This window comes from Melopsittacus undulatus, chromosome 4 (assembly GCF_012275295.1).
Source record: "Melopsittacus undulatus isolate bMelUnd1 chromosome 4, bMelUnd1.mat.Z, whole genome shotgun sequence".
Taxonomy (NCBI): domain Eukaryota; kingdom Metazoa; phylum Chordata; class Aves; order Psittaciformes; family Psittaculidae; genus Melopsittacus; species Melopsittacus undulatus.
This window is the reverse complement of record NC_047530.1, coordinates 56,729,600-56,750,658: the sequence shown is the minus strand read 5'-3', so window position 1 is coordinate 56,750,658 and position 21,059 is coordinate 56,729,600. Positions and strand designations below refer to the sequence as shown.

The following is a 21,059-nucleotide window of genomic DNA, read 5'->3' as shown; positions in this document are numbered from 1 at the left end:
TGTCCTCTCAACAGTTACTACTGCTGTAGAGTTCACACACTCTGATAATGTTATAATTTATAAATTTGCATTCATGTTATGAGCAGGTACTAAGAACACAGTGAATAAATGATCCTTAAACTTGTTTTTACTACAGAGTTCCTACCTGGTGCCAGGCCAAGATATCTAAACAATTTATGCTGGAGGTGACAATAACATGTGTAATCCTTACATTCTGGATATTTGATTTGTGGCTCTAAAAACAATTTTTGATTTGCAGAAACACTGAACACTCCCCACAACTCCAAGACCAGTACTTGAGTCTATTGGCAACCATAAGAACTATGCAAAATCCTTTTGACCTTAATCTCTTTGTAGTTTAGCTGCCCACCAGTGAAGTGGGAATAACACCCCTCATTCAACAGGCATGTAAAAATAATTAACAGGTATTTGTACAATACCTAGATACTCTATCTCCAGCCAGAAATGCTGGGGCATGGGGAAGAGGGGAAAGGTAATTTTGCCATATGTCTTTTAAGTGAAGACTGCAGAGCAAACTTTAGTTGAATGACAAGGTAGTGCCATCTACCAGAGACATGATGCTGATGTATATGGAGACACATTAGCACACAAAGTTGAAAGGTCTGCTCTTCAGACTGTTTTAATATCTGATCTACTGTGTGTTGATGCATTTACATGTAGATAGAAATAAAAATGCAAGTTATACAATGAAATAGCTTCTTAAGGTCTAACAGTAATATTTTACCCAAAGTAGAAATTCAGTTATTAGTTAAGTATTCAAAACTTTGACATACCTGGACATGTAAGATTTGTACAAATCCACTTTCCTCCAATGCAAGTGCTGAAATAAATAAATAAATAAAATAAATTAATTAATTACTATTAAAAAAAAGTTTCAGACTTTTTTTCTTTTTTTTCTTTTTTTTTTTTGGTGAAGTATATATGGCTGTTCCTCAGTTGTTTTTCCTGGTTTCCTTCTATATGAAGTGGTTACCAGACATCTTGAGTCTCACAAAAGGGTACAACAGTGCTATCACACTCACTAGAATGCCTGGGAGCTGTGGCAAGTACTTGTCATGAGAATATGATCAGGTGAAATTTCATCTGTGCATCCAATAACACTTTACTTTCTTTTTAGCTCCTTGATAACTATTATAAAAGTTAAGGATTATTAAAACTGAGAAGAATAAACAAGCAATTTGAATCTTAATACTTTAAAAAGAAAACAATCTGCTAGAAAAAAACAAGTTGCGTATCTGCAAGCTCATCTGTTTAATCAGTTAAGTTTATCCAATAAAGACATTATCTCTTCCTACAAGCTTTTCTTTCCAATGTATGAAATTAACTTAGAAATTCCTAAAAGTGTCATCGTGACATTACACTCTTTGTGTCCAAGTGAGACAACAGAACCAGGAGAAAAAGTCAAAGTAATTCTCCTGTTAAGATTTTGAATTCTAGATTCCTTTTCCTTTGAGGCCAAGTTGTATTGTGAAAAGTGTATTGAACATTACAGCATCTCTTCAACATCTGCAAGTTGCTCTTATTTCACATTAATAGCTCTGTAGTTTCTTTTATCTTCCCCTTTTTTTGCAAAACATATGAAACAACAGATTTTGCACATAGAAACAGTGAGTACTTATCAACTTCATTCAATTCTTAACCAAAACAGGTCATACAAAAGTTGTCTTTCGTGACCATTAAAGGCTTAAGTTCACAGTGTAAAAGGAAAAATTACTAACCAGTTATTACATTCCTCATAAACCACTGAGCCAACTTCAAAGAAACTTCCATGGTAGTCACAAGGGCACTCCATAGGTTTGACACACAATCCATTTTCATATATTAAGCCTAGAAAAAAATGAAACAACAAGGAAAAAAAATCTGTACAAATGGCTGATGGAGCACTAAATATACCCAAGAGCAACACAAATAGTCATGTATGATAATAAAACTCTATTTTTGCAGTAGTTTGATTTCAACTATATTAAATATATTATATTATGTGGACCAAGTACAAGAATTGCTTGAGATACAGTAACATTAGCATGAATAACAAGTATTTAATAATGATGGGCAGGGGGAAAAAACCACCCACAAAGAAACAAAAAAACTAAACACATACACACACACACACATACACATAAACAGCAAACCATGCTGTTTTGAGTACCCTTGGCTTCCTTTTTGACAGATTTACAAATTTTTGCTTCCATGTTTTAAGATAGTGTTTGGTCTTTATTTTATTATATATATATATATATATGGATTTTTTTTTACTTGTGGGAGGTTTTGTGTGTGTTCCACTCTAAGAGATCCAGGAACTGAAAGGCTTTACTAGGCCATAAAAGATAAAATGTATGACAAAGATGATTATACTTATAAATCATCAGGGTATGTCTAAGAGTCAGGACTGTTCAGCCTGGAGAAGAGAAGGCTGCGTGGAGACCTCATAGCAGCCTTCCAATATCTGAAGGGAGCCTATAGGGATGCTGGGGAGGGACTCTTCATTAGGGACTGTAGTGACAGGACAAGGGGTAATGGGTTAAAACTTAACCAGGGTTTAGATTGGATATGAGGAAGAAGTTCTTTACTGTAAGGGTGGTGAGGCACTGGAATGGGTTGTCCATGGAAGCTGTGAATGCTCCATTTGTGGCAGTGTTCAAGGCCAGGCTGGACAGAGCCTTGGGTGATATGGTTTAGTGCGAGGTGTCCCTGCCCATGGCAGGGGGGTTGGAACTAGATGGATGATCTTACTGTCTTTCCAGCCCTAAATATTCTATGATTCAGCATATAACCTTCTCTGACCACTTTTAGATAGAATTATGTACCCAAGAGAAGCCAGTAACAAGGATAAAACTGGACATCGGGGTATATTTTGGTAACAAGGGTGAAGTTTTGCTACAGGCTGCATTGGTAAATACCTCACTTGCCATAACTATACAACAGCAGAAGAATATCAATATCAAAACTTGTTTCTGGCCACATGAATGAGTTTTAGTCATGTGACATTTTTGAACTCTCCTAAACACCTGACCTTGCAGTCATTCTTCAGGGTGAAGAAAAACCCAAACCAAACCCTAAAATCAGCCAAACCTAAAGGCAAACAAAGCACACCAGGAAAAAAAATAACTTGCCAAAATACCACCAGGATCAGGAAGATTGCTGCTCTGTTAACAATACAGCAAACACAATTTTTCATTCAAATGGGTGAGTTCTACAGCTAGAATGTGGATCTGTGCTGAAACCTATTCCCACTTGTTAAAGGGAGGAAAAGGCGTTTGTCAGTTACAAGCAAAACAAGGTTATTCATCCACACACTCTACACTGCCTTTATAAAGAGCTCCTGTGAGTGCCTGTTGTGGTTTAATCCCAATCCGCACAGCTCATTCACTCACTCCCCCCCTTGCTCCCCCAACTCCCAGAGAGTTAGGAAAGAGAATCCAGAGAATGTAGTCACCACAGGTTGAGATAAGAACAGTTTAATAACTAAGGTATAACACAAATCACTACTGCTACTACTAATAATAATGATAAAGCAAATAACAAGTGAAGAGAATACAACACCTCACTAGCTGCCGACCCATAACTCACCCCACCCGGCCCAACGGAGCACCAACCGATACCTCCTCCAACCCCCAGAGTCCTCTAGCCCTTCTGGGTAACTCTCAGTTACATCCTGGGTATGACGTGCTATGGTATGGAATACCTCTTTGGCTAGCCTGGGTCAGGTGTCCTGTCTCTCTTTCCTCCCAGCCTCCCCTCCTTCCTAGCAGAGCATGAGACTCACAAAGTCCTTGGACAAACCAAACATTTGAGCAGTAACTCAAAACATACTTGCTATCAGCAACTGTTCCCAGCCCGAAAGTCAAAACACAGCACTGCACCAGCTACCAAGAAGGAGAAAAATGACTGCTACTGCTGAACCCAGGACAGTGCCTTAATCTAGCCCCTAATCTTGGGCAATAGCAGTCAAAAACTTACATGGCATTATATATTTGAGAAGCGCAACTTACCATCCAGACAGTAACATCCATCAATGCAGGGAAGTTCACTGTCAATGCACTGTGATTTTTGATGACATGAAACAGGGCAACAGTTGATGCATTCATTGTAGATCAAGGGTTCAGCACAGGTAATCACTGAAAAATAGAAACAGATAGTGACCATTTCTCCCAAGGCAGCATTCAAGGCCAGGTTGAACAGAGCCTTGGGTGACATGGTCTAGAGTGAGGCATTCCTGCCCATGGTAGGGAGGTTGGATGTCGGTGACCTTAAGGTCCTTTCCAACCCTAACCATTCCATGATTCTATAAATAGCAAAGTATAGTGTTTCTGACTCAGCACTTATAATAGACTGCAGATATTTGTTTCAGGTATTAACTTTTTGATAAGTCAATTGAGTATCTGTTGTCTAGAACAATAAAACAATGGCTTTAATAAAACACACAAACACACAATATACATATATTCATATTCTGCCCATTAAAGATGCACTGAGAAGGAATAATCTTAAATTAAGCCAAGGAAAACTCAGGGAAATTTCTCACCATAGAGCTATTTAGGTACTCAGACCAGCATAGGAAGTAGTATAACATCCAATAACAAGTATGTTTGGAAACATGGAGGAAACCTGCTGTCATGAATGCCATAACAGTTCTGGTTCTGTGTTCCAGACAGGCAAACAAATTAGATGATCTCTTTCCAACTTACTTTCTGTGATTTCAAAGATTATGACTTATACAAGAATAATTCAAGTTCATTTTTAAACACTCATGACCAATTTTATGTATTAGAAATCCATTAAGACTTTCACAATATTTGGAAGAGTACCTCTATGAAAAAATAAATGGTTAATCATTCTAAAGAATCTCTATGTTTTAGTAAGAAGATTCTTAAAACACATTATAATAAGCTTAGTGCTTTAAATACATTCAGTACAAATTACACATATAAAAAAAGAACTTCTATTTCATTTAAGTAGCCTTGAATTGAGTCCATATTTATGCTTTCAGTGAGAGCTATATGAGTTCAAATAGGAGAAAGGACAAACAGGTAAAAGTATGAATACTTTTAAAAATACAACTATTAAGCAGTCTTTCCAAGTACTAAAGCATCTTCATACCACACTGCTGAAAGTGCATTCGCCATCCATGAAGTGGCTTTCCTGCTTGGGCACATGCTCTGGCATATTCAGTTAATGCTCGACACCAAGTTGCATTATCAACTGCTGACCTTACACAAATAAAAATTGACATATTACTTTCTTCCCACATTCAAACATGTAATCATAACCTCACGAATACTCCTGCATTGCATGCAACCATGTTTTTGAATCTACTTTAATAATGTTCTAAAGTACTGTGCTGTTTGTCTAGGCTAAAAGTGTTAAATGGCACAGTCGAAGACAAGTTATCAATAAATCTGAGACCAGAAACTAACTTCCTGAATAAATGCAAGAAAGCCAGAGATAGAGCAGTATTAACAGACCTGAATAAAGGTCGTGGTTTTTACAAAAGGAATAACATTGTTAAGAAAACTCACAAGAGGAAAGTGTGAAGTTTCCACCAGTGAGTCACCATGGTACAAGAAATGGAAATTATCTTCTGTCCTGCCTGTTAACTTAACTAGTCAAAAGTTCTTGAACAAGGAGGATAGCAGATAGTGAAATGACAGCATAAAATCAGATAGTAATCAAATTCCTCTTTTCATTGGATTAACATATGGTTTGCAAATGACAAACTGGCCTATGCACCATTACTGTTCATTAAGGTTAGAAATACTAATGATGTTGTACACTCAGAATCAAAACAGATGCCATATTCAAGGGCAGGTAGGCTAACAAGTTATGAAAATATCTGGTCCTGATTTTGGTCATCCTGGTACCAAAGAAAACAGGAACAACTCCACAGGAATTTCTGACAGTAAAACCAGGAGTAAACTAGAAAGGCAAGATAAAAGACTTAGATGAAAAAAAACATGCAGAAGAAGACACAAATTAGTCCTGTTAATATTTACAATTCATTCTCATGATAGAAGGACAATGTTTTTGAAACAGTTTTGGAACTACCCAAAAACATTTACTTACATGCAGAGATCATTGGTGCAGCTTGCCATAAAAGGAAGAGGACTCACATATTCACGACATGTTTCAAATGGGGGATGTAACAGTATATTACACAGTGTGTATGCCCTCTGAAATTAATAAGATAGCTATTGTAAAAAGAAGGTTTTGAAAGATAAACCTAAGTAGAACAGAAGACTATGGTAAATCAGAACAGACATCTTGGGCTCTGACTAGGGATCACTTTCCTCTCACCAACAAGAATCAGTGGCTAGCAACATTGCTGACCATGCCAGAGTGTTCTTTTATCTGAGGTCATAACAGTGGAGTAAAATATATCCATTCCCCAAGAAAGGCGTAGGCCATGTTGCAGCTAAGCCCAAATGGTGTGAAATAGTCTTCATTTTAGTCAAATTACAGAGTGAAAAGCAACAGAAATAAAACATGTATGGAGTCAGCTTTAGAATCATAGAATCAGATGGGCTGGAAAAGACTTTTAAGATCATCAAGTCAAACCATCACCCCAGCACTGCCAAGTCCACCACTAAACTGTGTTACGGAGGGCCTCATCTACATGGTTTCTGAATACTTCCAGGGATGGTGATTCTACTACTTCTCTGGGTACCCTGTTCCAGGAACTGACAACATTTTCAGTGAAGAACTCTTACATAATATCTAATCTAAACCTCCCTTGGTGCAGCTTGAGGCTGTTACCTCTTGTCCTATCACTTGTTACTTGAGAAAAGAGACTGACTCCCACTTTGCTACAACCTCCTTTCAGGTAGTTGTAGAGAGCAATAACATTCCTCCTGAGCCTTCTCCAGACTAAACAACCCCAGTTCCCTCAGCCATTCCTCTTAAGATGTATTCTCCAGACCCTTCACCAGCTTTGCTCCTTTCTGGATCAGCTCCAGCACCCCAATGTCTTTTTTGTAGTGAGGGGTCCAGAACTGAACACAGTATTCAAGGTGCAGCCAAGTACAGGGGGATAATCACTGCCCTGGCCCTGCTGGCCATGCTATTTTTCATATAGGCCAGGATGCTGTTGGCCTTCTTGGCTGCTTGGGCACATTGCGAGCTCATGTTCAGCCATCAGACATCACCCTCGGGTCCCTTTCTGCCAAACAGCTTTCCAGTCCCTTTTCCCCCAGCCTGTAGCATTGCATGGCATTGTTGTGGCCCAAATGCAGGAGCTGGCACTTTACCTTGTTGATCCTCATACCATTGGCCACAGACCATCAGTCCAGCCTGCCTAGATCCCTCTGCAGAGCCTTCCTATCTTCCAACAGATAGGCACTCCCATCCAGCTTGGTGTCATCCACAAATTTACTGAGGGTGCACTCAATACTTTGAAACTTTATTTTTAAAGCACTTCATTTCAGGGTTATGCCTTGAAAATATTACTTAAAAGGATTGATCTGCTTCAATGTGATGGACAAAAGTAAGAATAATTTTTAAACACTGGCAAATTAACTGTGATCTCATTCTGGTTTTGCTTACTTGCTTCTTTCTATCATTCCTAAGGGAAGAAATAGGAACCAGCTCTAGAATGCACCTATACTTTATAACTTTTCACCCATTTAAGTTCCCAGACTCGAATGATCCTATTTGTTGCTATAGCGACAATATAATATTTGAAAAAAAAACAAGAATGAAACACAGAACTGGGGGCAAAAGGAGAAGACAAGGGAAGCTCTTCTGCAGCAACCATTTAAATCCATCTCTCCAAAGAACTGTGAATATTTTCAGTCTCCTTCAAAGCAAGACAAATTCTTACTCTAATGAGATCACCAACTATTGCAATAATCCTTTTGTGTTGATCCAAACCTGTAGAGATTCATGGCTTTGTCTCAGGCAAGGTGGTTCATTGAGAAGAGATTTATCCCAATTGGGTGTTCCTTGTGGAGGATTTTCCTGCCAACTCTCTACGAATTCTGTTACATCATCTGTCAGTTTTCCTAAACAAGATACACACACAGATACACACAGTGACTTGGAAGAACAACAGCATTTCTATGGCATTTCCCAGAGAAACATCTCAATAATCTAAACACCACATGAAGCAGAGTGTGCCAACCCCTTCCTATAATTAAATGCATCAGCTGTTATTCTGATGACAATCTGGTCCTTTAAAGAAACCCAAAAATACTTTTAAAAAGGACTATAGTAGGAAGGTTCTGAAATGGAAGTAAAGCTTAGATAGGCATTTTGGCAAGGAAGGGCTTTAAGGGAGCAGAACTGTGCCTGCTACACTCCTTGGATGGAAGATGGGAAAGAAGATGTGACAAACTGTACATGCATACATAGGTCTACACTGATACTTGATATGAAACTCTCAACAGAGCATCTAAAACCCAGGAAAGATGAGGCATTTTTGAGTCCCTGCAAGGGTAACAAAGTAATATTCTACATTAACCAAAAAAGGTAACTTTTTCAGATGTCTACACTAGTGTTAAACTGGCTAAGAAAGGTATTATCTGTCATAGACAAATAGTGACATTGGTTACTGCTTGTACTGCTACAATCCCAGCTTTATGTGACTGAGATATCCTAGAGAAAGGTGGGAGGGTAAAGTCTCTGAAGGCAATGGGGACAATGAACTATTGATCTTGCTATTAAGTTAAACATTTTGATTTAGTGAGCAAACTAGTCAATAGGGGTAAGGACTGATGTTATCTGAAATTGGGTGGCTGGCAATAAAAGAAACCTACCACATATAATCTGTGTATTGAAGTAGTGCACTACGGAAATATCCTCATCTTAAAGAGGAGATGCAAAAATTTAAACAGCCCAAAGCAAAGATTTCCAGGATTTTTTATCACCCAGCTTGAGACACCTTTCAACAGGTCTGATTTCCAAACCCACCCCCTTCCAGTTCTTTATATTTATAGAGGTTTTCACTCAGTATTTATTGAAAGCCAAGCCTCTTGGAAGCTGGTATTGAAGGATCACTGGCCACTTCTGAAAGTGTTAGCATAAATGAAAAGCCAGATCAGAAAAGACTTGTCTGTCTTCACTGACTTTATTTAGCAATGAAAATTACTGATTTATTTCCAATAGCTGTATCTCAGACTTCCACAGGCTGGAAAATTGCAGTGTATATTTAAAAATAGATTTTACCTTTCAGGTCCCAAAACACCGAAGTGCAAATATTATTGTAAGACAGCTTTTTAAAGATCTTTCTCCCTATAGTTCCATCTGTATTGAAATTGTCCCTTTTCACTAACAGCATCATCTACCAGAAGTATTTCTGTATCCAATCTTCCATTATAGAAGTTGCCCATCATAAATTCAATTCTCATTACAATCAAAAACTAAGCAAAGTAACATCTTTTAACCTGAAAAAACCCCAGAAAAAAAAAACAAAACCACAAAACAAAGAAAGAAAGAAACAAAAAACCCCAAACAACAACAACCACCAAACAACACAGTGCTACACAAGGGGGAATATTTTAAATACTCACCATAACTAGTTTCAAGATCATCCTGCAGGATAGCATTATTATTCCCACACAGTCCATGTGTTTTGCCCAGGTACTCTGGTGCCATTTTGATATACACTGCAGATATACCATCCCAAGCCAGAGTAAAACCATTCTGGTGCCTGACTAGGAAGTATCCAGCTAGTTTCTGGATGTGTAAGTTTCTGGTAATATAAGGTAATTGTACTCTGAAATGACACAGAAACAAAAACAACTTCACATAAGAATATCACCATTACAAATAAATTACTTGCTGATTTAATGACTCAAGCATCTCTGAAACCCTGATATAAATATGGAGTTAACTCCACTAAAAGAGATGAAGTTGCAAATAGCAGCAAAAATCGAAGGATGAATGTCAATGATTATGCTTCATAATACTGTATACTGCTTACTTACATATCACCTTCCTCAGAGACTGCTCTGTAGACTGGGAGCATTGCTGTGGTCTGGATATTTGTTGGTAGCTCAAAGTAAGTAAGTGATTTATTTTATATCTCTGTTATCAAAACATTACCATGAGATTAATTCCAGTGTAACTACAGCATCAGAAACGTGAGTGCAATTACCCAAATCCTTTATAGGTGACTTCAGTGTTCATCTTTATCTGTTCATCTCCAGAAAAGAATAAACTAATGGATCGTTTGCAGGAATAAGGAGAGGAGTGGCATTCAGGATCATTATTCACCTGCCAAATAAAACCACTAGTGTCAAAGTCAAAGATTTTAACCAAATTCTTTGTAATCCACATTATACAACTAATACCCCCATTCCCACTTCAGCATGTGAACAAGTAGTTTGGTCCAAAAAAAAACCCCAAAAAGATGAGCACAATTAGCACTCTTCTTGGACTGGTCTTTTCACAGCAGCAGCAGGCTTTGGAAGTACGTGTACCAGTTTTCTTCCAGCTGTTTATATTCGTGCTATTGTAATTGGTAGGCCATATCATGTTAGAATTACACCACATTTCATTCTAGAACACCATACTATCACCTCAAGTTATTTTTAATCTCTTAAAATCAATGCATTATTAGCATGTGCAGCAACAGTTATATGTAGAAGCACAGACCCTTACCTGTATGGAAAAACTCTGTTCATCTAATTCAGTATGTCTCACAAGCACGTATGTGGATTTCCCAGGAAAATAATAATAGAGTCCATCAAAAGTTTCAAAATTATATTGACCCCATGTTCTGCATATATGATCTCTTTCAGCACCTGTGTTATATACTAACAAAAGGAGAGTCACTTGAGACATAGTGCTGGTTTTTGGATTCAACCTGCAGTTGAGATGTAATAGCATATGTGTTATGCTGTGAAATACCAACATAGAAAAGAAAGGGAGGGGAAAAATAGTAGGGCACGAAGGATCCTTTGGGCAGTGGGCAGTTATTCTTGTAGCACTGGGAAGGAATCCAAATACAATTCCAGAAACAGAGTTCATTTTCTCCATTTACACACCTGCCTGGCATCTTGGTCCAGTTGCATTAAATCGACTGCAGTTGCACAGCTCTCTGTAGACACATTCTCCTCCATTAAAACATGTAAGTGAATCTGAGTGGAAAAAACAAGACATGTTAAATATAAATTATGCTAATTTGTATTCTTAAAACCCAGTTCTGTCACTGAATGTAATCCATGAATGACAGGAGATGTCAGCTTAGCATTAAAATGTCCAGGAAAATCCCATAGGCCTCCACGAACAGGAAACATACCGCAAAAGCTTCACCTCAAGAAACCCAGCCAGATGAAGTAAATCTATTGCACATTTACAGAAGCCAAATCAAGTCTGACATGGTTTTAGTCCCCTAAGCAATGAATAGAGGAAGTGAACAAGTATTAACACATCAAAAAATTTCTATATCCTTATATAAAAGACTGCTACAAATAACACTTCATGGATAAGCTCTACCAGGATGAGAATGTACTGCCCTGAAAATACACCAGCTGTAAATTTTTGAGCTACAGATCCTCCTTCATCTTGCAACTTTCAAGTGTACCAACCACAAACATTTTCCATACAGACACAGGCTACTTCTCTCTTATCTTATTAGAGGAATGCTTAAGTATAGCAAGCCTACTGTATAGAAAACAAGCTCCCTGACTCGCAAACAGGTTTGGGTTTGTGGGAAAGAGGTATTGGATTATTTACCTCTTATTTTCCCTGGGAAGATCCCCATCAAAATCTGACAAAACAAGTTTTCACAGTCTAAGGAAAGATGTGCAAAAGCAGAAACAAAGCTTCTGGCTACTGGATTTAGAGCTTGTGATTAAATGCTTTTCTGACAATTGTAATATATTCACTTATTTTTCTAACATTAGATCTTTCAGAATTTAAGTCTCTTTAGGAAAGCATTCGATTTCTAACAACTGAATTAGGAATTGTTGTGTTTGTTTGACAGAAACTGAGACTGTATTTGTTGCAGACAAGTTTCTCACAACAATTTCAGGAAGAGCAAACTAAAGACACAGACTTCCTACTTTCTTTATCTTTATAAACACTACCATTCTTGAAAAAATATCTTTTATATGATTTTTGAAGTGGTGCTCTGAAAACAGAATTCACAGAAGATAATATTTTCTTCCATTTCTGTAAAACTCTCACTTATAAAATATCACACAAGCACAGAAGTCTTGACATACCAAGAGTACATTCAGGCTTTTGGAAGATCTTTGCTAAAGAGGGTTTGAAGCTCTGTTGCAGGCAAAATAAAACAAGCTCCATTACTTACAATCCAAGTAAACTCTACAACTGAGTTAGTCTTGACAGTTAGACTTTAGATTAGTTTTATGATTTTATGGCTCACACCTTCTTTAAGTTTTGTTCTCATTTTTGGCTAAACACAGACATCAAAAGCAGATTCTGAACTACTTTACAGAACAATTGAAAGCTTTTTTAATAAATTGATGGCAAGGAAACAAATGTTTTCTAAGAAGTCAAGAATTAACCATTGACATCTTACTGCCATTAAAGGGATGCCGAAAACTTGATTCCAGTAATAGCAACAGAAAAATAAATCAGTTTCTGAGGATGTATTCTCCCTACTGATTATTCTCCCCTGTTCTAGAACCTCATTTTATTGCCAATTTATTACCAATGCAAATTTCCTCCCAACATCTTTTACAGCACAGTTTGTTTTGCCAGCATCAGAAAGCATCAACAGAAGAAGCATTACAGAAGCCAGTGAACCATACTCTCTTACTAAAAGCTTTAAATACACTAAAATAATCCGAAAGCAAGTTGTACATGGAGGGTGTCCTGTGATTGTATCCTACCCCAGAGCAAGCAAACCTCTGAGAAGAATGAGAAACAGTATTTTTAAGAAGATGCTACAAACACTCTCCAGCTCCTACTTTGGCTTGAGAAAGACTTCAAAATGCTTCTTAAAAACCTCACCTGGCTTGCAAGTATCTACGACACACAAATTACTTTCAGATGTACACACCAAGTAATAGTGCACCCAAAGTTTAATTCATGTGCAAACTAGTCAGAATTTACAGATAGAATGCTGTTAAGACTGCTTTTTGTGCAGCTACCTCAAACAACATCATCATCAGCTGGTTTTCCAAAGTGTGGTCAATGTAGAAATTTAATGAGGAAAAAGGTCATATTTGAAGTTCCTTCTGCTTTCTGAGATCCTAGAAACTTAGAAAAAAATAAGCTCTATGCTCACAACTAGCTACAATGTTAGAAAGGGGAAGACTTCAAGTAATTTACAGTGTACCATAATTAAAAAAAAAGAAAGCTTACATGCTCATTTACTTTAGGCCATGTGATTTTACAAAGTATTATCATCAGCTACAAGTTTATAGAACACTTCCTTACTGAGTTCTGCCAAAATTTGTCAGTAGAGTTCATTAATGTTTATTTAGGTATTTTCATTAATGTATTGCAAATACATCATCAATACTAATTACTTACATGAAGACTTTTAAAATATCCAAACAATCAATTTTGATTCATTTATTTTCAACACACACCATTGCTCCCCCCACCCCCCAAAAAAAAGAGACCATGCTGAGAAGAACAAGGCAGGTGGGCAAAGTAAGAGAACACTCCTTTGCCTGGCTACCCCAAGCACACAGCTCCTTTCCCTGTCCAAGTAGCATGAGTTCAATTTAAAAACTAATGCAAGCACCATGTAGAAAGGTCTCTATTTATTCAGACTGAGCCATCTCATTTACATACTCACAGTGACCAATCTTGTCACTAATGCAAGAGCTTTATTCCTCTTGTCAAGAGAGGCAGACATTGATCTCTTTCATCTCAAGTGTTGCGAGACCTGTGTAATCAGAGATCATGTCTCTGTTCTTTTCTTCTGTAAGAATATGCCCCATTGCCTGTCCAGTTACAATAATGTGCAATTCGACTTCAAGTCATGTTCCTTGTAGCTGTAGAGGAAGTTATCCCCCTTTTGATGTTTCGGGTTGAATGATTCCCCTTAAAGCATGGCTCAGGTAACCTACTTCAAGCCACATTTATTTGGATTGTGAACACAGTCAGCTGATATGGGGACCCTTGCTGTACCTGGGAAGGATCTCCTTGGCTTCCTTATAGAGAGTTAGTCAGTTGTGAATTGGAAATTAAATAACTTAATGATTCATATTTTCTTCTTTATGAAGTTTTCTTCTGTCTTTGCATATATGATTCCAAGAAAATATGATAAATATAGTTCTTGTATTTATCTCCCTTTTTACATCACTATAGAATATCTTTCATTACACTGCGCAGAAGAGCTTCATGTTCAAACATTACCTATGCTTAACCAGGTACAAGTGTAATACAGCATTGATTCAGATCACATTTAGTGCTCTTCCTACTGTAAATAATGTGGTCTTTTTTAATTATCCAATTCTGCTCCACTAACATAGGAATACTTCCTCAGACATCCAGAATAAAGATCCTATAGCGGTTCACTCTGTCATTAAAGAAATATAAACTACCTAAATAAGCTAACCCGTATGATCATATCAGAAGTTTAGGTTCCTTCGAGGGGCATGAGAAATGTTTTGACATCTGCAGAAAGGTAATAAACATCTAGAGTAAGAGAAGGTTAAAATTAGGAAAGGTCATGGCAGAATACTGTGTCCTTCATTTACCTGAAAGTGACCTCTATTAAAAAGTCCTTAGCTTTCCTTTTTCCTTTGACATTATGCCAGTTGAGTGCATTGGGTTGGAATCTGAAATTGAAAACTGGTGAGAGTTTTCTAGCAGAAAGTAGTAGGCCTAAGTAACACGGTTTGTCTTGAATAAGTAATAATGGGATTTCTAACCAGTGAGGCCTTTACAACCTGCAGGTCACTCTGATAATATGACCATTGTTGTCATGAAGAGACTTGTCTCAAATTCCTTCCTTATTGAGTGGGGTGAAGACTTGGGATCATCTTGTAACACAGGTCTGAATTCTTCTCTGCTGCTGTCATTGCTTAAATACTCCAAACATTTGGTAATTACTGAATAGGCTGCAACCCCACTCAATATCTAGATACATTATTTTAGTCCCTCAGGCACATGAAATTCTGTTTGAAGAATTAAGAAGGAACTGAACTAAGTATCAGGCAGTGAGAGGCTTCAGTCTAGAGGTGGCACCCTATAAGCAGTAGCAGAACCTCCCACCCATTATTTGTCATGGCCTTTGAAACAGGGAGACTAATCTAGCCTGTTTACATTTCATTGCAAGTGTTTTTAGAGATCACTGTCCAAGCTTCACAGAGGTGGCTACTGTTGTCCTCTGAAGAGATGCTTTAGTAGCATCATGTATACCTAACAAGAGGGAGCTCCAAAATCCATTTTGAAATACACTGCAGTCTGAACAAACACTGGTTGGCCTTTCAAATGTTTTTCACCTAGGTTCCAAGCACAATTATGCCAATTTCAAAACTGTTCAAAGGCATCTTGCATCTTCATCAAAATGAGTATTTGTTTGGAAATATTGTTATAGATGCAATGGATTTCATGGATTTGAATCTATAATATTGTGTCCCCTTAGTTTATTATGCTTTCTTATCTCTAATGATTACTTAAGATCTCAAACTTCTTTCAGTTGCAAATGGACTACATGTACGGATTTGCTCACCCATTATTCGTTCTTCTCATCTTCTAACATGTTTATTAGGAATAAAATAAGTACAGCTCAAAGTAGTTTATGTAACATGAAGCCCTTTAGTCTGAATGGAGATAAAGCCACTAAAACTTGGAGCTCCTTTTGGAGCACGCAGAGGTAACTGCAAATAAAGTATGTATCTGTATCACATACAAGACTTAAGATCTAAATCAAATGGACATCTAAATTGACGTTTTCACAAATATAAAAGCCAACACATTCAATGATGTGTCTGACTATTCAAATTACCATGCTCTTCTTTGAAATACTTGACTTTTGTTTTACCCATCACATGAATCCAGATGCTCCCAATGAATTTTGACCTCACTGTTATATGCCATTATCATCAATACATTATTAACTCTTGAAGATTTGTGACTGATGTGGACCTTCCCATGGGTGTTTTTCTGTAAAATATTAAGCACTTCCTATTGTTGGAATTCTGTATTTTACTACTGTTTAAGACATGTCATTAAAAAATTGTTTAATGTAAATCACTGGAGACAGGTTTTCTTTCAGAATATTGATTACTATATTCACTTGAACATAGAAGTTGAAATATAGAAGATTAGAGATCTCAAAGTGATTACACTTTACATAAGCTACAAGGTACAAGGTCCAGCCTGTTCCCTCAGTTCTTAGGATTCTGCCTCTTTACCAACTTTGGCCCATACAGTTTCAGAGCTCCAGGGAGTCATCAACAGAAACAGACAAAGAAATTCTAGCTTTCAGGATTCTTTAAAAGATGACATACTTTTAAAATTCTACAGAAGTGTAGAAGAGAGGTCTGCCTGATGTTTACAGAAGCACTAGAAAGATTATTATTGATTGATAAGACAAAAAAAAAAAGGTTTTTGGGATAATAATTTGCAAGAAACATCAGCTAGACCTATAGTCATGAATAAAAGTACAAAAAATAGAGTATTCCATATTTTGAGATTAAAATTGAGTATTTTATATTTTGCTGTCAAAGTTATTGAAATTTTATATTTTGTAACTCTGCATCATTTCCATAGTTGACTTTCTCTAGAAATCTCTCAGGCACTTCCTTGACTCCAGGACAACTAACACAACAAATATTTCTTGCATTATCTTTCACCCTTCAACTTCACAGTCTTTGAAAATATCTGCCTGTAATGGCACAAGTTTTCTGTGGCCTGCAGGCTTCAGGAGGATACAATAGAGCCTTGAAATGACTTCAAAGGTCTCCTTGCACCAGGATGTAAAGTTTTTTGACACTAAGGTGAGATGAGTAGGATGCAATTTTAATACTTGAATTCTAAGAGCCTTTCAGTAAGCTGCAGATTTTCTGCTCTGGTACATCATTTGAAATCAATCTTTAAACACACATACTGTAAGGAACAAGTATCTTCTATAGTAACAGTGACTTTAAACTGAAGACTCATGCCTGCTACAGCATTTCAACATAAGAAAATGTGCTCTGTTAGGTATTTTCAGTAGTAGTTTGGAACTTTCTTCCAGAAACAAGTTGTTTTTCTTGTCCCAGTTTCTAAATATGCTTCAACTCTGAAATTATTTTGTTTGAGGGTTGGGTTTTTTTTTCCCCTAGGTACAAAAAAACTAACACACGAATTTATCTCTTGGCATTTATTTGTACTATACCAACATTTTGTTTCATTGACCTATAAGACATTGCATCACTTTCTAAACTACTTTCAGCTGACTAATACAACACAAAGGAAAAGAGATCTATTGCACACAAAAATGATGCACCCACTATAGGAAAGTTTCACATAAAACATGTTGATTTATCAATATAGACAGAGTTAGAGGAAGCAAGAAAATGTTACTGCAACATAAATTGACTGTAATAGGATGAAATGTAAACTGCTATAATCAGTTTCATAAGTATGTCAATAATTTTAATAGAGACATCACTAAAATAGAGGGGAAAAATAAAAGCTAACAACCTACCTTGCTAAGTTTAAGAGAAAAAAATAATAAAAAAGAGAAATCTTTACTATGTCCTGACATTGGTGCAAATCTCTGTCCATGGACAGAGCTATAGCAGCATGCATCTCTCTTCTGATAGGAAGGGCCAAAACTTTGAGTTAACATGTGATACTTGCTACCCATTTCATCCTTCCTCCTAGATTTGATCTTCCCCTTATCAAATATTAAGATTATTTAGGAAGCAATGAATCTACACTCCCGTAGCTGGAGTTCTTAAACAGAAGTCTTGTTCTGGAAAGGGTTTATGTGCAAGTTTATTATTGCACGCTTTAACAGCAGCACAAGGAATCTTAAATGCCTTTTTTTTGAGCTAGGTGTTCTGAAGCAAGACATGAAATCCACTAATCCCATTAAAGGAATTTTCACTTGGAAAAAAATAAACTTAGGGAACCAAACAATTATTATGGCAACAAACTTCTCAGCTTGATTTACATATCTTCTCTTTGGAAACTGCTTTATTTGGTAAAAAATTAATAAATAAAGAAATAAAAATTTAAAAAAAATATAGAGCTAAGGAAATAACTAGTTCTTGGACAAAAAGCTGTTGAAACCCTAAAAAGCAGATAGTTTGGCTGGTACAGATTGCTATATTTGTAAAGCAATTTCGTCATACACTGTATAAATATATATATATATATATGATATTTTTCATATACTGGAGAGGTTCATAGGTAATAAACTTTACCTGAGTAATCCTACGCTTCTATAAACCCTTTTATTATTCCCTCACATTCAGCTACATACTTCTTAAAAGCTTCTAAAAACAGTATGTATTAAAAGAAATCTGGAGAGAGCACAACCTTAATCACAGTTAACAACCTACTCCACATCTCAGTCTTGAATTTTGTGCTATAAATAAAGGGGATGCAAATCCAGACTATTTACTATTAGGTAGGTTCCATATCCACTGCAACCAATCAGGCTGACTGAAAAGAAACTAGAGGTTTTGCATCACTAGCTAAAATTGCCCTGAATTACTTCACTTGATGTGTCTCCTTTGTAGAAGAAAAGCATGACACAGGCTCTACAGAAGAATTAACACAGAGGACCTTTACCCTTGAACAAAGATATTTAAGCCTGTCCTTTTCATTGATGAAAGTAAGATGAAGCAAATTCAAAATACAAATTCCTCAAGCAAATATCCACCACTGCAAGGTGCTAAGAGTACTACATCGTGCTAACCCATGGATAACCTAAGCAAAGTCATAACAAACAAGAAAACCTTCAAGCACAGAGGAGATACAGAACAGATAATTTAATGGCATCTAGGCAGCAACCCACATCTTCAGACATATCACTACAAAAGCAGTTTTCTCTGCTGAAAGATCTTCATTAAAAAATGCTGTAGTTAGAGACAGTCCTTAAAATGATCAAACCAGAATCAGGGGTAAACTTAAAGTTGGACCAAACCCAATGATAAATTGTCATATTCCTAAAAAGAATATGACAATTTGAATATGATTTTGAGACCAATCAAGGTAGACCCCATTTACCATAAATGGTCTGTATTAGCTTTTTTTGTTTTTCTTCAGAAAAATAATTGATTCGGAATATAAAGAACAACTGAAGTCACGTCATATAGAAACATAATTAAACTTACTGGATGGTCCACATTTCATACTGTGAAGTCTCCTGTTCTGAGGTAAGGACACTGTAGTAGATGAAGCATTATAAATTGCCGTTCCAGATTCCTTTTAGAAAGAACAAAAATATCACCAGGTATAGCCAAGACACTTAAAATCTCTTCACAGACTATCAGTAAATTTACCATTTTTAGTAAGCTCACAGCCTCATATTATCTTACTAAAAAGTTATCAAGAACACTATCGTAAAGTAAAAAGTGCAGTCACTCTACTCCAGACTTCAGTAAAGGAGCAAAGTACATCATAGAATCATAGCATAGTTAGGGTTGGAAAGGACCTTAAGATCATCTAGTTCCAACCCCCCTGCCATGGGCAGGGACACCTCACACTAAACCATATCACCCAAGGCTTCATCCAGCCTGGCCTTGATGCTTGAAAACAGTTGGTAGTCAGTTAAGCCAACATGCCTAAACCTGTCTATCTACACACTGTCCTCTGTGCCCTTCTCCATACTCCTTTCATTCTCATTTACAGCCTCTGTACATCAGATGTATTTAGCAATTCTCAGAATAAAAATTCTGCTGCCTTGGAAATTCTTATCACTCAGCTACAGTTACTTAAAATAATTAACAATGTGCCTGAATAAATCACTAAGCAACAGCATCAACAACATCATTAGCAACATCATTAGCAAAATGTCTTATAAAGTCCTGAATTCACATTATTTTCCAAGAACCTGATCCAAAACACAGCAGAATCAAGGTTTGTTTGTTCAAATAACAAAACAACAACAACAAAAAACCACAACCAAGAAATCATAAACACCCAGGTTTGCTTTCAAAATATTTCCTACCATCTTCCCCTTAATCTTCTGTTCTAACATTCAACAATATGTGATGACAGACTAAAGCATTTATTCTCTTGTATTTCCTTTCTCATAAGCAGTTCTGCCTTCAACAGCTGGCAGCAAAGAATTGTGAGGTTTGTTGTATTAGTTTCCCATACTATAGTAGATGAAGCTTCTTTTTTCTCCAACAAATATCCCTTTGGAACTCTAGTGGTTTTAGTTTGCTCTACTTTGTAATATTTTGTTTAAATTGTTAAGTCATGATACTTTGACTACCCTTCATTCTTCCCACATTCATCCATTAATCCAACTTCCACTTTATTCTTCCATCTGTCAGTGGCACCAGTCACAATCCCTGCACTCTTTCTGAGCTCAAACTACTTACAAAGCGGCAGGTGCATCATTTCTGAACCAGAAATATATCAAGTCATACCAGAGTACAACATCAAGGATTCACTTCAACACTTTAAGGGAATAAAACAAAACAAAGAACCCATAGATTAGGTTAACAGCTTAAAAGTCAGTCATGGTCACTAGCCATCCAACAACACCTAAGTAAATTGGAGGGACAACATTCTTTCACACTGATTTACCCAAGCATGGTGCATAGCTTAGCCATGATGTGTGAACATACAAGGTCCTTCCCTTGCAAGTGCTAAGTTTTAGCACTTGAAACACATCAAATTAAGAAAGCCAATTCAGCCTATATCATCTACTTGAGAAAACAGAAAAGCAGACTTTCTTAGTCAAGTTACAAGAATCCATTGATATTTTGTCATGATGTGGTCATATTGCCACATTCATGACAGTTAGAAGATTAAGTCCTAATTAGCAAGCCTTTGTCAAAACAATGTTGCTCCCCTTCTCTATAATCACATAACTTCTAGAACATCAAGGGTGAGTAACCTTTTTCTTAGTTTAACATGAATTTTTTGATCCTCAGAAGCCAATGGCTTATGACAGCAAGTTTTCCTTATTGAAGAAGCAATTACATTTACCCATTCATTTA

General features: G+C 36.8%; 1 protein-coding gene across 1 annotated transcript in view; it reads right to left on the bottom strand.

The window, feature by feature from the left end:
- The window catches only part of OTOG (otogelin), a 95,691-nt gene that overhangs the window by 72,516 nt on the left and 2,116 nt on the right, over positions 1-21,059 (bottom strand). The window contains exons 2-12 of the mRNA XM_013130067.2: positions 19,221-19,311; positions 11,004-11,096; positions 10,618-10,772; positions 10,112-10,230; positions 9,525-9,730; positions 7,888-8,018; positions 6,085-6,191; positions 5,122-5,231; positions 4,014-4,139; positions 1,740-1,848; positions 795-841 (exon numbers count right to left, since the gene is read on the bottom strand). Coding sequence (XP_012985521.2) covers positions 795-841; positions 1,740-1,848; positions 4,014-4,139; positions 5,122-5,231; positions 6,085-6,191; positions 7,888-8,018; positions 9,525-9,730; positions 10,112-10,230; positions 10,618-10,772; positions 11,004-11,096; positions 19,221-19,311 — 1,294 coding nt within the window. The remainder of the gene's footprint in view (positions 1-794; positions 842-1,739; positions 1,849-4,013; positions 4,140-5,121; positions 5,232-6,084; positions 6,192-7,887; positions 8,019-9,524; positions 9,731-10,111; positions 10,231-10,617; positions 10,773-11,003; positions 11,097-19,220; positions 19,312-21,059) is intronic.